The 21,473-nt window shown below is 43.4% G+C and overlaps 1 protein-coding gene across 2 annotated transcripts in view; it reads left to right on the forward strand.

The window, feature by feature from the left end:
- Positions 1 to 228: 228 nt before the first annotated feature.
- The window catches only part of ccdc50a (coiled-coil domain containing 50a), a 31,501-nt gene continuing 10,256 nt past the window's right edge, over positions 229 to 21,473 (forward strand). For both annotated transcript variants that reach the window (XM_039002112.1, XM_039002113.1), the window contains exons 1-5: positions 229 to 498; positions 8,640 to 8,702; positions 15,659 to 15,788; positions 19,318 to 19,408; positions 20,117 to 20,219. In XM_039002112.1, coding sequence (XP_038858040.1) covers positions 450 to 498; positions 8,640 to 8,702; positions 15,659 to 15,788; positions 19,318 to 19,408; positions 20,117 to 20,219 — 436 coding nt within the window. In that variant the 5' untranslated portion in view covers positions 229 to 449. The remainder of the gene's footprint in view (positions 499 to 8,639; positions 8,703 to 15,658; positions 15,789 to 19,317; positions 19,409 to 20,116; positions 20,220 to 21,473) is intronic.

Here is a 21,473-nt window from a genome sequence, read left to right on the forward strand (position 1 = left end):
TACGTTTTGCCCGTACCGTACCGCATTACTTTTACTCCTGATATACAGCCAGGGATTTAATAGTGGTTATGCTTGTGTAATTTGGTGTGTGTGTGTGTATGTTGCGCGAACGCAATATCTCCTCTATACTCTTTCATTCCTTACATATTTAACAGTGGCCCGCCTGCTATCCGTAGCTGGGCTCTTTTTTTCTTCCCTCAGCTAGCTAGCTCGCTAATCAAACGCACAGCTGCAGAACGGAGGAAGAGGGAGGGTTGCTCACACAATCTGACTGGCGAAGCTGCTAGCTAGCTACAGTGCCGACAATAATAAAAGGGACACCCGTAATGTTAGTACCTGAATCATCAATCGTTTTTATGACAACAAACAATCAGACTCTGCTCTGGTAACCTTCCGCACATCGCGGAAGCATAATTCAACGTGAACGGCTTTGACACGTCGCTGACAACATGGCTGAATTTCCCATCGATCAAAACAAACTGCCCGGAGTAAAAGAAGGTAACGTTTGCTAGCGAACGTTCTCTATTCAACGTTCATCTGTAGAACTAGCCTCGTGTTTAGACCTACTTGTGACAGGTGGTTGTTTTCAACATTTCAGGTGTCAAGTGCGTGCAGCTGTTTGTTTTGTTAGCCAGGTAACGTTACAGTACCTCGTTTACAGTACTTGTACTGTACTGATGTTATGAGGGTGAACTCACCCTCATAACACCAGTAATGTTACTGTTCAAATCATGTGTGCCAGTGTAACTAGCTAACGTTCGTTATATTGTATTTGCTAGCTAGCCTGGTGCAGATTTTTTTTACGTGAATCCGGAATGATTTATAAAGCTACTGTAGGTATCACACGTTTGTCAGCGTGAGCTTTTAGCTGCCTGCCTGGCAACCAACCTAGCTAGCAGATTGTAACGCGGGCTAATGTGACGCTCCATTAGGGCAGGATAGGTACTGAATTTTCGACCAACCTTATTAACTTGGCGATAGTGTCTTCATTCTAGATTTGGCCAAACACGTATCTTCTAAAATGCATATGTTCAGTTGCAGGTGGTTCGTTTGAATTTAGAAAATGTAATGTTAATAAAATATAGATTTTATTTTTTTATCGAGATTTTCTTCTCTCCATTAAGTAGCTAATACAACAATGTGTCCTCTTGTCTATTTCAAATATTCTCTCATTGATCGAGAGTAGACAGATGAGTGTCATCAAGACATGCAGCGTTTGGGGTGGACCCACCTTTGTCTTTTTTTCTTCTTCTATGGTGGCGGTCCGCAAACAAACGTTTAAGGTACATGCCGCCACCTACTGTGCTGCAGTGTGTGGTCAATCACGGTTGCATTAGCTCTACATTGATATACACTCAGTGGCCAGTTTACACAAATGGCTTGCTATATAAAGCAGGCAGACAGGCATCGAGGCATTCAGTTACTGTTCGGTTGAACGTTAGAATGTGCAAAATGAGTGACTTAAGCAACTTTGAGCGTGGTATGATTGTCGGTGCCAGGTGCGCCGGTTCCAGTATCACAGAAATGGCTGGCCTCCTGGTCTTTTCATGCACAGGTGTCTACGGTTTACCAAGAATGGTGCAAAAACCATCCAGTCAGCAGCAGTCCTGTGGGCGAAAACAGCTTGTTGATGAGAGAGGTCGATGGAGAATGGCAAGAATCATACAAGCTAACAAGTGGGCCACACAGGCAAATAACTTGCAGTACAACAGTGGTGTGCAGAACAGCATCTTGGAACGCATAACTTGTTTGTCCTTGTCACGGATGGGCTGTTGCAGCAGACAACCACACGAGGTTCCACTCCTATCAGCTAAAAACAAGAAGAGGCTCCAGTGGGCACGCTGTCACCAACACTGGACAACTGAGGAGTGGAAAAACATCGCCTGGTGTGACAAATTCCAGTTCCTGTTGCGTCATGCTAATGGCAGAGACAGGAAGTAGAGTAAGCAACGTGAGTCCATGGCCCCATCCTGTTTGGTGTCAACGTGTGGGGAATGTTTTCCTGGCACACGTTAGGTCCCTTGATACCTATTGAGCAATGTTTGAACGTTACAGCATATCTTTAGCTGTTCTGGAGGCAAAGGGGGGTCCGACCCGGTACCAGATGGGTGTACCTAATAAACTGTGTGAATGTGAGCTCAAAGTATTTGGACGGTGACACATTATTTTTGTTGTGGCTCTGTACTCCAGCACTTTGGATTTTAAATGATACATGGACTGTGAAGTTAAAGTGCAGACTCAGCTTTAATTTGAGTGTATTTTCATCCATATCGGGTGAACCGATTTTTAGAGGACAAAGTATAGGGACAAATTCACACGTGTATTAAGTGTAAACAAGTGAAGTATTTGGTCACATATTCCTAGCACGCAATGACTACATTACGCTTGTGACTGTACAAACTTGGTGGATGAATTTGCTGTTTGTTTTGGTTGTGTTTCAGATTGTGTGCCTAGTAGAAATGAATGGTAAATAATGTATTATAATTTTGGAGTCTAAGAATAGAATGTTAATAAACACTTCTACATTAATGTGGATGCGACCATGATAATTCTGAGTTAATTAATCATGAATAATGAGTGCGAAAGTTGCAGACCCACAAATATCATACCCCCAAGACATGCTAGCCTCTCACCATTACAAAAGTTTATTCAAGTGCAGTCGCAAAAACCGTCAAGCGCTATGATGAAACTGGCTCTCATGAGGACCGCCACAGGAAAGGAAGACCCAGAGTTACCTCTGCTGCAAAGGATAAGTTCATTAGAGTTACCAGCATCAGAAATTGCAGCCAAAATAAATGCTTCATAGAGGTCAAGTAACAGACATATCTCATCAACTGTTCAGAGGAGACTGCGTGAATCAGGCCTTCATGGTCGAAATGCTGCAATGAAACCACTACTAAAGAACACCAATAAGAAGAGACTTGCTTGGGCCAAGAAACAGGAGCAATAGACATTAGACCGGTGGAAATCTGTCCTTTTGTCTGATGATTCCAAATTTGATATTTTTGGTTCGAACCGCCGTGTCTTTGTGAGACGTAGAGTAGGTGAACGGATGATCTCTGCATGTGTAGTTCCCACCATGAAGCATGGAGGAGGAGGTGTGGGGGTGCTTTGATGGTGACACTCAGTGATTTTATTTAGAATTAAAGGCATACTTAACCAGCATGGCTACCACAGCATTCTACAGCGATACGCCATCCCATCTGGTTTGCGCTTAGTGGGACTATCATTTGTTTTTCAACAGGACAATGACCCAACACACCTCCAGGCTGTGTAAGGGCTATTTGACCAAGGAGAGTGGAGTGCTGCATCAGATGAACTGGCCTCCACAATCACCTGACCTCAACCCAATTGAGATGGTTTGGGATGAGTTGGACCGCAGAGTGAAGGAATAGCAGTGAACAAGTATTCAGCGTATGTGGGAACTCCAAGACTGTTGGAAAAGCATTCCAGGTGAAGCTGGTTGAGAGAATGCCAAGAGTGCGCAAAGCTGTCAAGGCAAAGGGTGGCTACTTTGAAGAATCTAAAATATAATTTGATTTGTTACACTTTTTGGTTACAACATGATTCCATAGGTGTTATTTCATAGTTTTGATGTCTTCACTATTATACTACAATATATAAAATAAAGAAAAACCCTTAAATGAGTAGGTGTGTCCAAACTTTTGATTGGTACTGTGTATATATACCTAAGTCCCACCTGTTTCAGTCAATAAGAAGATTTGAAATAGAAGATGGACAAGGGATCCTTGGGACATCCCAACTCTTACATCACCCCTGTTGAAGTTGACATTTAAAACGGTTAAGGATTATGGTTGAGGGTTAGGGCAGTGCTATTCAAACTTTTTCAGCGAGGGCCCCATTTTGTTTTCTACCAGAATTTCTGGGGACCCCTTGTTTTTTTTTATGAAAAGAAGCCAATAAATACATTTATTCAAAATTATATATTTTTAAAGTCTTTCTCAAATGTTGTATGTTGTCTCATACAATCTGTTCTCTTAATTTTTTTGTTCCCCCGCAACCCTTCGAGCTCATGACCCCGACTTTGAATACCACTGGGTTAGGTTTTAGGGTAGGGACGTCCGAAGGATCCCGGTTATCACTAGCCTAGACAAGATGGCAGCATACACATTGTTGAGTTACTTCATGGAGCAAAACATTTATTTTAATAGCGGTATGTTGACAGAAATATTCCATGTCAGTGTGCAAAACAATCCCAAACAAATTTCCCTTTCCTCACAATCAATGTTTCCTCAAAATGGCCTAAATGTTATTCAGATATTGAGTGGTGGAGAAATCAGAAAGCACCTCTTCCCTAAAACAATAGTACGTTACAGCTGTTGATATATGTGTGGACACTGGACAGATCCCGGTTTGGATATCTCGTGCACGTTTCCTGTTCCTCTGTATGCTTTCAATCTGATCGGAATGGAGAAGTGTAACGAACTCTTCCTGCGTGTGCGAAACAGCTGCTCCAATCCAGCTCCATGGAATATTTGAGATGTTGGTCTAGAAAAGTGCATGATGGGAGAATGTGCCTTTCCACTGCTCTGCGGCGGTCTCCATCCAAGTGATTCATTATGGTCATCGGAGATGGTTCCAGCCCCCCCATTCGTTAACCTCTCGGTTTAGAAATGACAAGGATTCATATTCACGGGGAAAATAACTTATTTACATCCTCAGTTAGGCCTAGTTTTGAAAGCAACTGTGTGGGCTAAGTGCTGCTAGACGTGCAACTGCTGCACATTTCGGTGTATAAAACATCTGAACTTATGATCTGGTGATAAAATTAGGCTAGACGTCAGCCACCCACTGCCAGTAGCAGATGGGGACATGGTTAATTACACATTTATAATCACAGCTTACTTGTATCCTCTAACATAGTCACAGTGCAGGGAGAAAAGATGTCCACCACAGAATAACAGAAGGGGCTTAAGTACAGTTTACCCAGCTTATGAAACACACGTGAATGTTCCTCAGCAAACATTTGCTGCGCTCACCCTGAGAATGTTCTAGATCAAAACAGACCCTACGGTAGCATGGCTCTGTACAGGTCTATTGGACTCATGGAGTTAAAATGCTAAAAGATATTAGCACGTCTGTTTAGAATCATCATTTGCTTTTTGAATGTCAACTGATTTGAGATGGCTGGTGCATACAGGTGTATGTAAGTGATTAGGACGTTGTTCCCTGTAGTTAATTTGCCGTTCAGTAGGCCTAATGCCTATTATGGGTTTGTTTGTTTGCTAGGACAGACTTTTCGGGATTAGGGTTAGCCTACGTAATCTGTCTGATCCTCCCCCTTGTGATTAAAATAATGATGGTTATCATATGAATATCATATCAGCATTACTGTAAACACTAGCTTGAATGAGGACCGTTAGTTAAATTCTTGTTCAAGTCATGCGCAAGGGAAAACATGCTACAGTGCATGTCTCCCAAAGACATCCATCCACCTGTCGGACATTTAGGATGTGTCTCAAATGGGACCCTATTCCCTACGTCAGGGTTCCCCAACTGGCGGCCCGTGTGCATCATTTTATTTGTTGCCTCCCCTAAATGTTATGTTGGACATAAGACTTAAACACCAGAAAATCAGCTCCAAGTAATTTTATTAGGGCTTTGACAGTAATTGTATAACCGTGGAACTGACGATTATGGATGAAGACCGTCATGAAAATGTAAAATAGCCGTCAAAACCATTTTAAATATATATATTTTTTAATCCTAAAATGAATGTAGACCTTTCTTTTCACGTAGATAAACTTGAGCTAATAACGGGAGTGTTTACTAATGATTTATAAGCAATTGTTTTGCTAGCTTAGTCTGTTTTTTAATAACATTTCTACATCTTCTTTCCAACTGTCCTTTGATGCTCGAGCAGCTAATCCACTAGATTCCCAGGGGTGTTAGCTAGAGGTCGACCGAATAGGATTTTTCAACGCCAATACCGATTTAAAATCGGCAGATTTTTATATACATTTGTAATAATGACAATTACAACAACTGAATGAACACTTATTTTAACTTAATATAATACATCAATAAAATCAATTTAGTCTCAAATAAATAATTAAACCTGTTCAATTTGGTTTAAATAATGCAAATACAAAGTGTTGGAGAAGAAAGTAAAAGTGCAATATGTGCCATGTAAAAAAGCTAACGTTTAAGTTCCTTGCTCAGAACATGAGAACATATTAAAAGCTGGTGGTTCCTTTTAACATGAGTCTTCAATATTCCCAGGTAATAAGTTTTAGGTTGTAGTTATTATAGGACTATTTCTCTCTTCCACTTGTATTTCATGTATCTTTGACTATTGGATGTTCTAATAGGTACTTTAGTATTGCCAGCCTAATCTCGGGATTTGATAGGCTTGAAGTCATAAACAGCGCAATGCTTGAAGCATTGCGAAGAGCTGCTGGAAAACGCAGGAAAGTGCTGTTTGAATGAATGCTTACGAGCATGCTGCTGCCTACCACCGCTTAGTTCGCAACGAGACAGGCGGCTCAAACTGTTGCATATACCCTGACTCTGCGTGCAATGAACGCAAGAGTAGTGACACAATTTACCTAGTTTAATATTGCCTGCTAACATGAATTTCTTTTAACTAAATATGCAGGTTTAAAAAAAATATACTTCTGTGTATTGATTTTAAGAAAGACATTGATTATGGTTAGGTACAGTCGTTCAACGATTGATTTTTTTTCGCAAATGCGCTTTTGTTAAATCATCCCCCGTTTGGCGAAGTTGGCTGTCTTTGTTAGGAAGAAATGGTCTTCACACAGTTCGCAACGAGCCAGGCGGCCCAAACTTCTGCATATAACGTAACCCTGACTCTGCTTGCACAGAACGCAAGAGAAGTGACACAATTTCACTAGTTAAAAGAAATTAATGTTAGCAGGCAATATTAACTAAATATGCAGGTTTAAAAATATATACTTGTGTATTGATTTTAAGAAGGGCGTTGATGTTTATGGTTGGGTACACATTGGTGCAACGACAGTGCTTTTTTCGTGAATGCACTTGTTAAATCACCCGTTTGGCGAAGTAGGCTGTGATTCAATGATAAATTAACATTTGTGCTTTGTCTTTATGGGGTATTTTGTGTAGATTGAGGGATTCTTCTTTTTTTTCTTAGTCAATTTTAGAATAAGGAAGTAATGTAACAATGTGGAAAAAGTCAAGGGCAGAATACTTCCCGAAGGCACTGTATGTTTGGGTCAATTTGCAAATATGTTCCGGCCCCCTGACCATCCGCTCAAGAAAAGAAAAGAAAAAAAATCGGCCTGCAGCTGAATCTAGTTGATCATTTTCCTACATAGTGTACTACTTTTGACCAGAGCCTCATGGGCCCTGTTTTAAAAAATAATAAATAAATATATATAAAAGTAGTGCGCTATATAGGGAGTACAGTGCAAATCGGGACACAGCCCCAGATTTCCTCCATTAGTTCCACTCTCTCTGTAATTTCTACCCCTGTGATTCTTCTTGTTCTCTATCTGATTTGCCTTAAACTGTAGCACTTTGCCGTTTCAACAACTGCTTTGCCTCGGTCTGAATGGTTTTTGTTAGCCTTCCGCTGACTATTTATTTGGAAGCTACTGCTTCTCTCCTCTTCCCCATAAGCTCATTAAACGGTTTGCATGTCCTCAGCAAAAGCTTGTGCGGAAGTGGCTCAACGTATGCCAGATACTGCCAATAAAGAGCATTGCTATTCTGACTGAGTGACATCTAGGAAGGTTCAGCATAGCAGACACTTGACTTTGCCATGCTGCTGTGCATTGGAAGTGAGCTTATTAGCGTCTCGCTACTGTGACTTTCATGTTCTTAGAAGATTTGATAAGTTGTTACTGGCTGTCCCGTGCGCTTTTCTGTATTTTGATGTATTGTTTAAAAATAAATAATAATAAATAAATAAATATATATATATATATACGTTGATTTACCACAGCAAGCTTAGGCTATACGGCCCAGAAAAGGGATGTGCGGAGCCTATTTCAAAATGAGCTACGCTGTTGTTGACTCAAACCAAAATCTTGGTGCCGCCGCTTACTCAACCACAGTTATACTTCACGCTGTTCTCTTTATTTACAGACCGCTTGTCTTTCAGGGGCCCTGCTTGAGACAGTCTAGTTTAGCTTTTATTTTGTATATTTTTAGCTCAGAACAGATATCAGGCAGATAAGGCTTGTAGTGCAGCAATCATCCTTTTTGGCCACCAAGCAGACAATGACTTCCTCTCTGTCGGCGTTGTGGGATCATTCCAATGGCCTTGCCACTGCTCCATTTCATGCTGTAGTTTAGTCACAATAGCCTCCATCTGATTAGCTTAAGGTTAAACCGGGGGAGCTTGTTTAGTCTTGCGTGCTCTGTTCCAAGTTTCCTGCCCTTGATTGGGGCGACTGTTCAGTGTTTGCTGTAGTAGAACATCATGTGTCGTAACACGGAACACGACCAAAAACTGTTTCCATAAGTCCTTCAGCTGTATCGCAAAACAAGAGACAACTTTTGTTGTAGCAAGAATGTGTTGTCTATTTTCACTACAAACGTTCATTTTTAAAGTTGACCGATTTTTTTACATTTTTTATAATCCTTCATAAGAGCTCCCTAACCTTGTCTTCCTGTCTCTCTGTCTACAGTGTGTCGAGACTTTGCTGTGCTGGAGGACCACTGCCTGGCCCATAATCTCCAGGAGCAGGAAAGTAAGTATACTACCACTACACTTCAGGCTGACCTGGACATCCGCTTCTCCCTCCCGTCCCTTATGGTTTCAGCTTGTCCTGGCTGTTCCCAAAGCAGCGCTCTCAGTGCAACAGAGAGCAGACCCCTATTTTCGAATGTGTCAAGAAAAGGCTGAGTGCTTTGGGCTGGGATCTGTTCAGGGCATTATTTTACTTTAAATCTGGATGCAGACAGTCGGCTTCATGCACATTTGAAGTCTCATTTACGTCCAAGCCATTACAATATATTGTCCGTAATAGCCGCAACTATTTCATGCAAACTGCTCCTCTGGTCTAGAAAAAGCACTTTGAGCTTCCTTTGCAGCATATTTGATATACAGTATTCCAAGCTCCCATTTTGTCTTCTTTACGAGAATGCAGACTATCGAACATTTTTCCAAATATTTAGAATTTAGAGAGGTCTAATGACTCCAAGTTTTCCCTCAGAAAATCTGTCACGTCTGACAGCGTAAACCGCAGCGTCAGTGGAAGCAGGCAGTAAGCAGCCATAAAACACAAGCCAAGCCACTGAGTATGCTTCACCCAGCAGGCTGGCACTGCAGGACTCCTGCTAGGCTGCAACCACAACAATAGCGCTTTGGTAGGTGTTAGTGAGCTTAATGTTTGCACACTGTGTCTGGATCACATTAATGCCCATCTACTGTAGGACGACAATACAGTCTAGTCTGGGTGGACGTTAGGCCAGCACAATCAGATTAGCAGGGATTGTGATGTCATCGGGGGGGAACGTCTCCTCCGCGTCAATCACTCCGATGCGGGCAGTGCAGGAGCATCATGGCAAAAACTGAAAGACTGGCCAATAGTTTCTACCCTCAGACCATTGGGCTACCTTCTCCCCCCTGCTATGGACATTCCCCCACCACGGACATCCCACCCCTCCCCCCAAAACACACACACCGTCAACTCTCACCTATCTTACCTGTTACTCCCCCTATGGACATTCTTTCTCCTGCTGCCCCCACCCCCAATGACATTCATCACTGTTGCAGTTGTTAATATGCATATTTTTTACTTTTGGGGTTTTATTTTACTCAATGATCATGCTGATGCTCCCCCTATGGTCATTCCAGCCCTGCAACAGTTTTGACTCTACCACAAGGAAGTGTTTTATTTATTACATTTTTTTAATTCATCACTGCCACAGTTATGTTCAGTCCATTTGGAAGTATTCAGACCCCTTGACTTTTTCCACATTTTGTTACGTTACAGCCTTATTCTAAAATGTATTCAATTGTTTATTTTCCTCATTAATCTACACACAATATCCTATAATGACAAAGCAAAAACAGGTTTTTAGAAATGTGCGCAAATGTATAAAAATATAAAACTGAAATATTACATTAACATAAGTATTCAGACCCTTTGCTCAGTACCTTGTTGAAGCACCTTCGGCAGCGATTATAGCCTCGTCTTTGGTATGACACTACAAGTTTGGCACACCTGTATTTGGGGAGTTTCTCCCATTCTTCTCTGCAGATCCTCTCAAGCTCTGTCAGGTTGGATGGGGAGCGTCGCTGCACAGCTATTTTCAGGTTTCTCTAGAGATATATTAGATCGGGTTCAAGTCTGGGCTCTGGCTGGGCCACTCGAGGACATTGAGACTTAGCCAACACAATGCAGGAGTGGCTTTGGGACGTGTGCTTAGGGTTGTTGTCCTGTTGGAAGGTGAACCTTCGCCCCAGTCTGAGGTCTTGCGCGCTCTGGAGCAGGTTTTCATCAAGGATCTCTCTGTACTTTGCTCTATTCATCTTTGCCTCGATCCTGACTAGTCTCCCAGTCCCTGCCTCTGGAAAAACATCCCCACAGCATGATACTGCCACCACCATGCTTCACCGTAGAGATGGTGGCAGGTTTCTTCCAGACGTGACGCTTGGCAATCAGGCCAAAGAGTTCAATCTTGGTTTCATCAGACCAGAGAATCTTGTTTCTCATGGTCAGAGTCTTTAGGTGCCTTTCAGCAAACTCCAAGCAGGCTGTCATGTGCATTTTACTGAGGAGTGGCTTCCGTCTGGCCGATACCATAAAGGTCTGAAAGGTAGAGTGCTGCAGAGATGGTTGTCCTTCTGGAAGGTTCTCCCGTCTCCATAGAGGAACTCTGGAGCTCTGTCAGAGTGACCATAGGGTTCTTGGTCACCTCCTTAACAAAGGCTCTTCTCCCCTGATTGCTCAGTTTGGCCAGGCAGCCAGCTCTAGGAAGAGTCTTGGTGGTTCCAAACTTCTTCCATTTTAAGAATGATGGCCACTGTGTTCTTGGGGACCTTCAATGCTGCAGACATTTTTTGATACCCTTCCCCAGATCTGTGCCTCGACACATTCGGGTCTCGGAGCTCCACGGGCAGTTCTTTCGACCTCATTGCTTGGTTTCTGCTCTGACATGCACTGTCAACTGTGGGGCCTTGTATAGACAGGTGTGTGCTTTTCCAAATCATGTCCAATCAATTGAATTTACCACAGGTGGACTCCAATCAAGTTGTAGAAACATCTCAAGGATGATCAATGGAAACAGGATGCACCTGACCTCAATTTCATGTCTCATAGCAAAGAGTCTGAATACTGATGTAAATAAATTATTTATGTTTTATAAATTTGCAAACATTTCTAAACCTGTTTTCACTTTGTCATTATGGGGTATTGTGTGTAGATTGAGGGGGGGGGGGACAATTTTAATCCATTTTAGAGTAAGTCTGTAACGTATTTCTTTTTTTTAAGTCGAGGGGTCTGAATACTTTCCGAATGCACTGTATATAGTGCTATTTTATATTGTTTTTATTACCATTTATTATATTTCACTCGTTCTGCGTGTTGGAGCTCGAAGCCTAAGATTTTCACTGTACCCTGCAACGACACCTGAAACCCTGTACATGTGACTATCTGAATCTCATAGATTCTAGAATTTGTCCTGAGAAACCAAATTCTTGCCTGCGTGTTCGTGATTTTTAGATGAATGTGTCATCTTTGACATTTCAGTTTCTTTGTGTCTGCCCGTGGGTGTGTACTTGTCTGTGTGTGTCTAATCATAATTGGGTTCGGAATGTAATGTCGTTCATCTTTCGGTGTCGCCCCTTTTTCACACAGTTTCACTCAAAGCCTAGGTTTCTATCTTACTGTAAGCACTGTCATTGGCTGCCTCCCAGTATTCATTAGGCCCTGAGGTCAAAAAGTCACCCTTCCCAGAATAGATTAAAGTCCAGGCCAGACATAACTACTACTTCCTACTTACTCACACAAATAAACATTATCCCCCAGATGGCCAGGGATTACAGCCCTCGTATCCCTCAGTAGAGCTGGGAAATATGGACAAAAATCCATATTGTGATAAATTGCCTGAATTGATTCGATAACGATAAGTTTATAACAATGTGCACCTCAGTTTAAAACATGATAACGTCCTTTAAACTCATGGCCGGCCCGCTCATTAGGCAGGATTAGGCGGCCGCAGATATAGTATATGGTAGAAAGAGTATGTGGCCTTTTCTGTAGCCTACAGGCTGGAGATAAACTGTATGACAATGTAATGAGACGGACACTTTTTACATCATGCAGGTTTCTCCGATCAAATAGCCTAACCTAAATAGCGCCCAATCAAATAAAAAAATGTGCTGACATGTTAACAAACAACATATCCTAAAAACAGGACAGGTCAAAGTAAAATGGACAATCAGGCTACTCAAAACTGTTGTCCATGAGTTTCATCCCGTGGGCTAAATTGTCATTTAGTTTGTATCTGTAAATATTTTACAAGCTGATCATAGCGAAAAAGAAAACATTTCTGTATTTCCCGCTATGTAAACACATTACAAATAGGCGCAGGATAACTCCTGATAAAGTTGGTAGCAGACATTCTGCCAAATTGATTAGTCACAGGGATCAGGACTAATAAAGCCATTTACAACAGCCTGTTTTACAAACAGTGGGCCTAATATGGATGGGCATTCATGAAATTCCATAACAGGCTGACAGGGTAGTCTTTGAACACCCCAGTAAACCCCAGTGAACACCCCAGTAAGCACGGTCCGTAGGCAATGTTTTTTTTTGGTCCGGATCGGTAGTCGTGTGTGTTTCAAAAAAAATAAAATGGTAGGCCTACCACAGATGGACATTCCTAAAATTACATTTCAGGCAACACTGTGGTGAAACTCCAGTCCTCTCGGGCCTGATTGGTGTCACATATTTGCCCCAGCTAACACATCTGACACCAATAATCAACTAATCATGATCTTCAGTTTAGAATGCAATTAGTTTCATCAGCTGTGTTGATTAGGGATGGGGGGGGGGGGGGGAAAGTGACACCACTCCAGCCCCCGAGGACTGGAGTTGCCTATCCCTGCTGTAGGCTATACTTCAGTAATCACAGACCGATGCTGATGCCTTTTTGGGTCTTATCTGGACTGGCCTTATTTATTTTGGTGCAGTCGGGACCAGCCTTGATTTCCAGTCCAGACCAAATCTGGAACAGTCATAGACATTATTTTTGGTTCATATTTTGTGCCAGGTCTGGACCAGCCTTGATTTGGCCCAAACATGGACATCTATAAATGGACATATTTTCAACTTTCATTCAGAACAGAAAATGAACTTAATTTAACGTTCAGAAAATACGCATCTTCACCTTTTCATTCAACGTCTGGAAAAATACATATTTTAGACGTCTTTTCAACAGCATTTTGCATACAGGGACTATTCTTGTAGGGGCAGGCAATTTTTGGTCTTGCTTAGAGTCACAGTACGGCCAGGACCGGCCCTGTTTAAACTACTACGACGACAACCATGGTTGTAGCCGTCAATTGTCCCATTTAACAATCACACACATTTTCAAATGTACCATTTCTCGACTATAGGCTATTGTAATGAACGATGTCAGCAAAATGACTGCGATGAGTGATCTGTATGGTTGATGTAAATCATTTTCGCTTTATCGTCCCAGCTCTATCCCTCAACCATAACTACTCCCATGAAAAGTCGAGGGAGATTTTAAGATCTATGGATCTGGACCTCAGACTATTTAGTTGGGAGCCCGTTGCTTTCCCAGTGCCCAATGAGGACAGAATGTAGCACTCCAGCAATAATGTCTTTCAATCTGGAAAGTTGCAAAAAAATCCATGGCTTTTCAACACAAACTTTATCTTGTAAGAGAAATTCTTCACTGGATGATAGGTCTGTTATCTATCCATACCTCAATGTGAAGAGCCTATGGATTCTGTTTGGGTCTGTCCTTGTATCAGTCTTCTGCCCTCCACTGCTATAGTGCGTCACGACAGGGCGGGTCCCCTCTTTGCCACAGCAACAGTTCTGGTTTTAGCAGCCAGTCAGTCTGCGTGGCCTTTGTCCTGGAGGTCACTGGGAATTACTCTTACGCAGCCTGGCTGTCCCCTACGTTGCACAGTGTCATCCTCACTCTAACCAACAGATGGCTACTGCCTGACGACCAGCTCTGCTTAACCAAAACATTTGGCATATTTGCATCTGCTGTGAGAGGAACTCAAATAACGGTTATTTTGACTCGGGAGGGATTGTTGCACGCGAGGCTTGGTTCACTCGACAGAAGAACTGCTGAGTGCATGGCTGTCATGGTAGGATATAGGGCCTACTGCTTTAAAACCCCGGTCGAACCGTCATGCACCAAAAGACATGCATGGCCTTGGGTTGAGATAATAAATAGGCTGCATTCTAAAAGCATCCGTCATGCCTCTTAACCCAGGCAGAAGCCAGATGGGCCTGACATTTGTCTCTCCATCACATTAGTGCTATAAACTAAGCTTTGTTACGCCTCTGAATGATTCCCCTTTTCATTGTCCAGCATCACTGTCCCATGCGTTCTTTGTCCAATGCTGTCTGGTCCTCTTGGAAGCCAGCCACAGAGAACTGGTAGAAGTAGTCCATACAGAAACGTAATTTCCCAGGCTACGCTGTGTATAGACTGAAGCTAGTTGTAGTGTCTTAGACCAGATTGTGGCCCACTGATTAGGAGGATATCAGATCTCTCAAGTTGAATTAACAAGAAACCTTTATCATGTGTTTTTAGAAATTCAAGATAACAGCAAACTGTAGTTTTCCCCCCGGAAAAAAAAATAGCATTGAAAGTCATAATATATTTTGTTCTCTGATGTCGTATGTTCGCCTTAAAAAATTGAGGCACCGTAAACCCACCACACAAATCGATCAGAATGGTCCTAAACATCAATGTCAGTCTATTTCTCTGTGATACACTGCTTCCCATCTTGTCATCTCACCGCAGCAACTTCATGGAGCCTCTAGTAAATAGTGGCGTAATTTGGTCTTTTTCACGTGAAGCCTACGAGTGGATCAATAGCCAGTCCAGTGGAGCTGAATGAGTAGCACGGGAGTGAGCGACACTCCTTCACGCGTTTTGGGCTGGGAGTGCGTCGGCAACGAGGATTTAGAGCCTGCCCTGTTCGAGTCCACGGCCCTGTCTCGCCACTCAGCCTTGGAATTGGCAGCTCCTCATCAAGTTGATCAAAGTGGGCTAGTTCGTCATAGCCAAGCTCAGTGAGTCAGGTAACTTCAGGGCCAAAGCGTGTGTTTTTTCCCTCTCGTCTCATCCACAGAGTGAACTCTAAACAGCCATTCTAGTTTTCAAAATGTATGTTCAAACTGTTTTGCTAAATAAACACCCTCAACTCCAAGTACTTGCGTCCCAGTCCTGCGGTTTAAAAGGCACCAAAACAAATAAACCTGAGGGTTCTGATTGACGTCGTCCATCTTGTTCCTCAGCGTTGCGGTTTGGCCAGATAAACTGACTGTCTCAAATGGCACCTTATTCCCTACATAGTGCACTACTTTTGACCAGAGTCCTAAGAGGGTGCTGTTTAGGAGGCAGCTTGTGAGAGCGATTCATGTTCATGCCTTGATTGTGTACTAGTTCTGAGCATGGTGTTTGTTGTTTTTTGTCCTTGTAGTCGAGAGCCACTTGGCATCCAACGTCCACAAGAGCCGTCTAGTGCAGCAGGACGTAGCGTTGGCCAAGCAGCTGCAGGAGGAGGAGGACCGGAGGGCCCAAGCCAAGGCCAAGAGACAACACCGGGACATGTGAGTGACACAGATACTATTATAAACCGGGTAGTTTGGGTCTTGGATGCTGATTGGCTGAAAGCTGTGGTATATCAGACATTATAAACTGGGTGGTTCCAGCCCTGAATGCTGATTGGCTGACAGCCATGGTATACCATGCATTCGGAAAATATTCAGACCTTTTGACTTTTTCCACATTTTGTTACATTACAGCATTATTCTAACATTGATTAAAAAAAATCCATCAATCTACACACACTATCCCATAATGACAAAGCAAAAACAGGTTTAGATTTTTTTGTAAATGTGTGTATATATATATATATTTTTTAAACGGGTCACATTTACATAAGTATTCAGAACCTGTACTTTATTGAAGCACCTTTGGCAGCGATTACAACCTCGAGTCTTCTTGGGTATGACGCTTGGCACACTTGTATTTTCGTCTCTGCAGATCCTCAAGCTCTGTCAGGTTGGATGGGGAGCGTCACTGCACAGCTATTTTCAGGTCTCTCCAGAGATGTTTGTCCGGGCTCTGGCTGGGCCATTCTAGGACATTCTAAGACTTGTCCCGAAGCCACTCCTGCATTTTCTTGGCTGTGTGCTTAGGGTCGTTGTCCTGTTGGAAGGTGAACCAGGTTTTCGTCAAAGATCTTGCTGTACTTTGCTCTGTTCATCTTTCCCTCGATCCTGACTAGTCTTCTAGTCCCTGCTACTGAAAAACATCCCCACAGCATGATGCTGTCACCACCATGCTTCACTGTAGGGATGGTGCCAGGTTCCTTCTAGATGTGACACTTGGTATTCAGGCCAAATAGTTCAATCTGGGTTTCATCAGACCAGAGAATCTTGTTTCTCATGGTCAGAGTCCTTTAGGTTCCTTTTGGCAAACTCCAAGTTGGCTGTCGTACATTTTCCTGAGGAGTAGCTTCTGTCTGGCTACTCTACCATAGAGGCCTGATTGGTGGAGTGCTGCAGAGATGGATGTCCTAAGGTCTACAGACAATTCCTTCAACCTCATAGCTTGAATTTTGCCCCTACAAGCACTGTCAACTGTGAGACCTGATAGACAGGTGTGTGCCTTTCCAAATCATGTCCAATCAATTGAATTTACCACAGGTGGACTCCAATCAAGTTGTTGAAACATCAAGGATCGTCAATGGAAACAGGATGCACCTGAGCTCAATTTCGAGTCTCATAGCAAAGGGTCTGAATATTTGTTTAAATAAGGTATTTGTTTTATAGTTTTAATACATTTCCCCAAATTTCAAAAAAGTTGTTTTCGCTTTGTCATTGTGGGGTATTGTGTGTAGATTGATGAGGAAATGTTTTTCTTTAATCCATTTTAGAATGAGGCTGTAACGTCACAAAATGTGGAGAAGGGGTCTGAATACTTTCCTATTGCACTGTATATCAGACCGTATACCAACGGTGTGATCAAACATTATTTTTACCGCTCTAATTACATTGGTAACCAGTTTATATAGCAATCAAGCACCACTGCGTTGTTCCTAAGAACAGCCCTTAGCCGTGGTATATTGGCCATATACCACACCCCCCTCGGGCCTTATTGCTTAATTATATATCGTTCTACCACGGACTCTACGACGACAATGACACCCAAATGTCTGCTGCCGTGTTAAATGTAGGAAAACACACTCGCATCCACACAAACATTTAGTTCACTACTGCCATCTTAACCTAACCGAAGGTTCTAGAGACACTCCTAGAGAACCATGATCTAACCCACACATTAACCCTAAAGTCATAGACGCCACAGGTACGCATGAGTCACACACACACATACTGTATTATACACACCATTTACATTATGCTAAACACCCTGCCACAGCCACATTTAGGGTGTCAGATGTGGAAGAAAGTGTTCCACTTCTTTCTTTTCGCCAAATATACTGGCTCACGCCGCAGTGAAAGTTGTGCTCCAAAGTGAGCCTTCCTCACACGCTCGCTAGCAGCAGGGCAGCGCCCCCAAGAGAGAGGCCAGATGCTCTGCCGCCCATACAGCCCAGCTAATGCTGCTTGGCATGCTGGGAGCTCCTGCTGCCATCTTCTCTGCCCTTGCCCAGTGTGTGTGTGTCTGTCTGTCCCTCTTTCTCTCGCCCCCCTCCCCCCACTTTTTTCATGTAGGCTGTTTTGTGGTGATGTGGGATAAAATCAATACAGTTACATAACATTATATTATTTTTATACCATATAATTTTGACCCGCAATATTTTTTGCGCTAGTTGGCTGTACCTGCACCAAAACTAGTATTTTTCTTTCATAGTTACTTCTTTTTAAATAGGGAGACAATTTATGTCCGCATCAAAACGTAGCAGACATATGGTGAGCAATATGTTTGGAACATCAAATTACAGTATCGAATCACAATGCACATAGAATCGCAATACATATTATATCGGCATCTAAGTATCGCAATAATATCGTATAGTAAAGTCCCTGGAAATTCCCAGCCCTATTTTCTCGCTCGCTCTCTTTACCCCATGCCTCGCTTAGCTCCTTTAGCCACACGGCTAGCTGTGGGTGTGTGAGGGGATGGCCTCTCAACATCACTGCTGGCTTCGAGAGGGTGATCTGGGGAGAGCACGCCACAGGTGCTGGTAATACCATTTTTTTGGCCCGCAGCCTGGCTGCCACCGTGACAGTGTAATTCATAGCATCTAGTTCCAATATGTGCATTTCAAGCAGGGTACCTGAAATTCAAATGAGAGGCGTTTTCTGAAATTAAAATGGAAGTCTATTAATTTTGGTAATGCACGCATACTGTTATTGGCAATCTCCACTGTTTTCAAAGGGAGCAGGCATTATAAAACAGAAAAGAAAATAGCCTACATATTTGCATACTGGCATATTCTCCCTAATAATCAGTCAGCTTGGGTATGATCAGCCTGAGTCTCACAGATGCTGTGCTTCTGAATCGGTCAGTTGACGACACACACGCAGGTCAATGGAGTGGAGGCTATATGCGTGACAGATCGGTGGCGAGACGTCCCATCTGCCTAATCTCTGACCCGTTGTAGTCTGCCCCGGCACCCTGAGCCAACACGGCTACAGTTCAGTGCATCGACTATCACAGCCCGACTGTATTAGCCTAGCTATCGCCGCTACAGTGTGATAGGATGTCTCATCACAACTTTATTACACGGGATAAAATCGGTCTTTCGTTAATCCTGAACAGACCGAAAGGAGGAAGACTGAAACGGAGAGACGCTATCGAGTTCGCGCTTGATTACTCAATCAAGTTCTATAAAGCCCCTTTTTCTTTTTTCAAAGTGCCTATACAGGAACACAGCCGGAAAAAGCCCAGACAGCAAGCAATGCAGATATAGAAGCACTAGCGTCCTTGTGTTCTGTGAAAGCCCTTGTTATTGCCACTAGTGTTATGGAGTGGGGTAGTGTGGATAATATACAAATAGGCCTACTATCCATACAAGAACTTTGGGCAGGGTACAGGTTTTGGGGTAGTTGACTGTTCTGTATTTGCGTCTAATGTTTTGTCTCCTTCACTCCCGACACACACACCTAGTGAGCGCAGCGACAATGAGATTGCCCAGGAGATACAGGAGGAATTGGTCCGACAGGCGGAGCAGCAGCGCAAGCAGGAGGAGAAGGATGCGGTAAGTGACAACACACCCAATCAACAGCTCTGAGGTGAAGTGTCCCTAGGTACAGATCTAGGATCAGCTTCCCCCAATCCTAACCATTTAACCGTTAGTGGGGAAAATGCTAAGCTGACCCAAGATCAGGGTCTAGGGGAAACGTCAACCTGCACCCAATCAACATGGGTGTACCTCCTCCACCCTACCACTACTGTAGTATCGACAGGTCACCACAGGCGGGTCACCGGATTGGCCTATTCAAATCCACTACTGGTGTTGCACCTTGTACTTGTTTATTCCACTTGACAGTTAGCAAAGCATGTCTAACCTAATGGCGACCTCATTATTGCCCTGTTGGCATCCGACCTGGGTTCAAATACTACTTTGAGTCATTTGAAATACTTCATATGTGCTTGATTTAGCTTATCTGGTTCAATGGAACCAATAGAATAGTCCCAAAACGTCACCCTGCCCATCCGGCGCTAGCCCCGGCAGGCTAAAGCTAACAGACCTGTATTTGAATCCAGGTCTGACTGGCACTGTGCATGTACAGGGCCATACCTCTGATTTCTCATAGGCTACTTCTTAAAACCCCTCTCCTTGCAATTGTAATCCTCAGTGAAAAGCAGCTCATCTGTGTGAGAAATCCAGGATAAAAATAACAAGCGAGGTGTCAGCAGTTTTGAAGGTGTTTGTTTTGATTTGTGTGTGTGTGTGCGTTTCCAGGCCATCGCTCGTAAGCTGCAGGAGAAGGAGATGAAGGAGGAGAGGAAGCGACAGAAGCAGCTGGAGGCCAACTTTGAGGAGGAGTACTACGAGGATAAAGGAGGTGGGTAGAGCGCCCCCTGTCTGTCTCAGGGATCCAGGGTTCTATTCCTCTGTTGTTGGAGGGACGGATATGGCTGGGGTACGTGCACACGTGCAGTCATTCACACGTGCATGTGTGTCAGGGTGGGGTGGGTCATTATGGCGAGGGGTGGATTGGAAAGGTCATACAGTGTGTGTGTGTGTGTGTGTGTGTGTGTTCTTGGTCAGGGATGGAGATGCAGGAGGTGTGTTTGGAGAGGTGCGTGAGTTACTGTAGGGTTGATTTTTAGGACGAGGATTTAGGAGGGCTGTTTCATAGTTGACCTTGAGGGTGCGTACTGCGTAGGTACTAAGGTAAAAAGGAGTCGTTTGTCATCGCTCGCTTTCTCTCTCTTGTTCGCACACACACACACACACACACACACTGTGGTTTTGCTCCTTAGTGAGCTGAGACGGTGCTTTGCAGGGCTGCGAGAGCAGCTTTGACTTGACTGCAAGGCTCCATTTTAAACAGTTCGAAGCTTGCCTACTGTCAGAATAATCAAGAGACTTGAAGGGTCTTTTTGGCAGTTAATGTTTCTTTCATAGTGGGTTCCAGCCTCCTCATCCCCCTGTCTTAAAACAGTAAGACATTTGTCGTTAATCATTTTAATATGTCTCATTGGGAAGTGTTGGTGGGATTTGGGCATTTTACCTTATTCACGGAGGCCTTAGTGGTGGAAGCTCTTTCAGGCCTCACAGCTAGATGCACAGGTGTGTGTGTGTGTGTGGATGAGCAGGCGGTGTGTGTGTGCAGGGGGTATTTTTAATTGGTTTCTTTAATGTTCTTCAACACCCCGTAAAACCCAGCTCACAGTGGGGCCCGGTAGGCTGAGGTTTTCTGCAGGCCCAGCCCCACCTAGCGCCGTTTATTTAGACAGAAGACGAGGAATATTTGCCCAGGACCGCTCTCTATTTCACCTAACGATTGGATTAAATCTTCTCTCCAAAGCGATTTTTTTCGTCTTCTTAAAGAAACAATAGTCAGGGATTTCGTACTAATCTACACAAAGCTAAGGCTGTGGTTACAGTATGTAGGTTAGGTGTGGACGACACACACACAGGTTTTCCCTCCGTCTCTGTGTTGACATGAACAGGGTTGAAGGGACGGTCACTGCTGTCAGGAATTTTCTGCTGTCTCGTCATCCCACACAGATCTCTACTTTCCTAGTGCGAGGCATTTTTCTGTATCCATAAACCGTCAGAGTTTCCGTGCTGATCTTTTCTCCCGATTTTA

This window comes from Salvelinus namaycush, chromosome 10 (genome assembly GCF_016432855.1).
Source record: "Salvelinus namaycush isolate Seneca chromosome 10, SaNama_1.0, whole genome shotgun sequence".
NCBI lineage: Eukaryota > Metazoa > Chordata > Actinopteri > Salmoniformes > Salmonidae > Salvelinus > Salvelinus namaycush.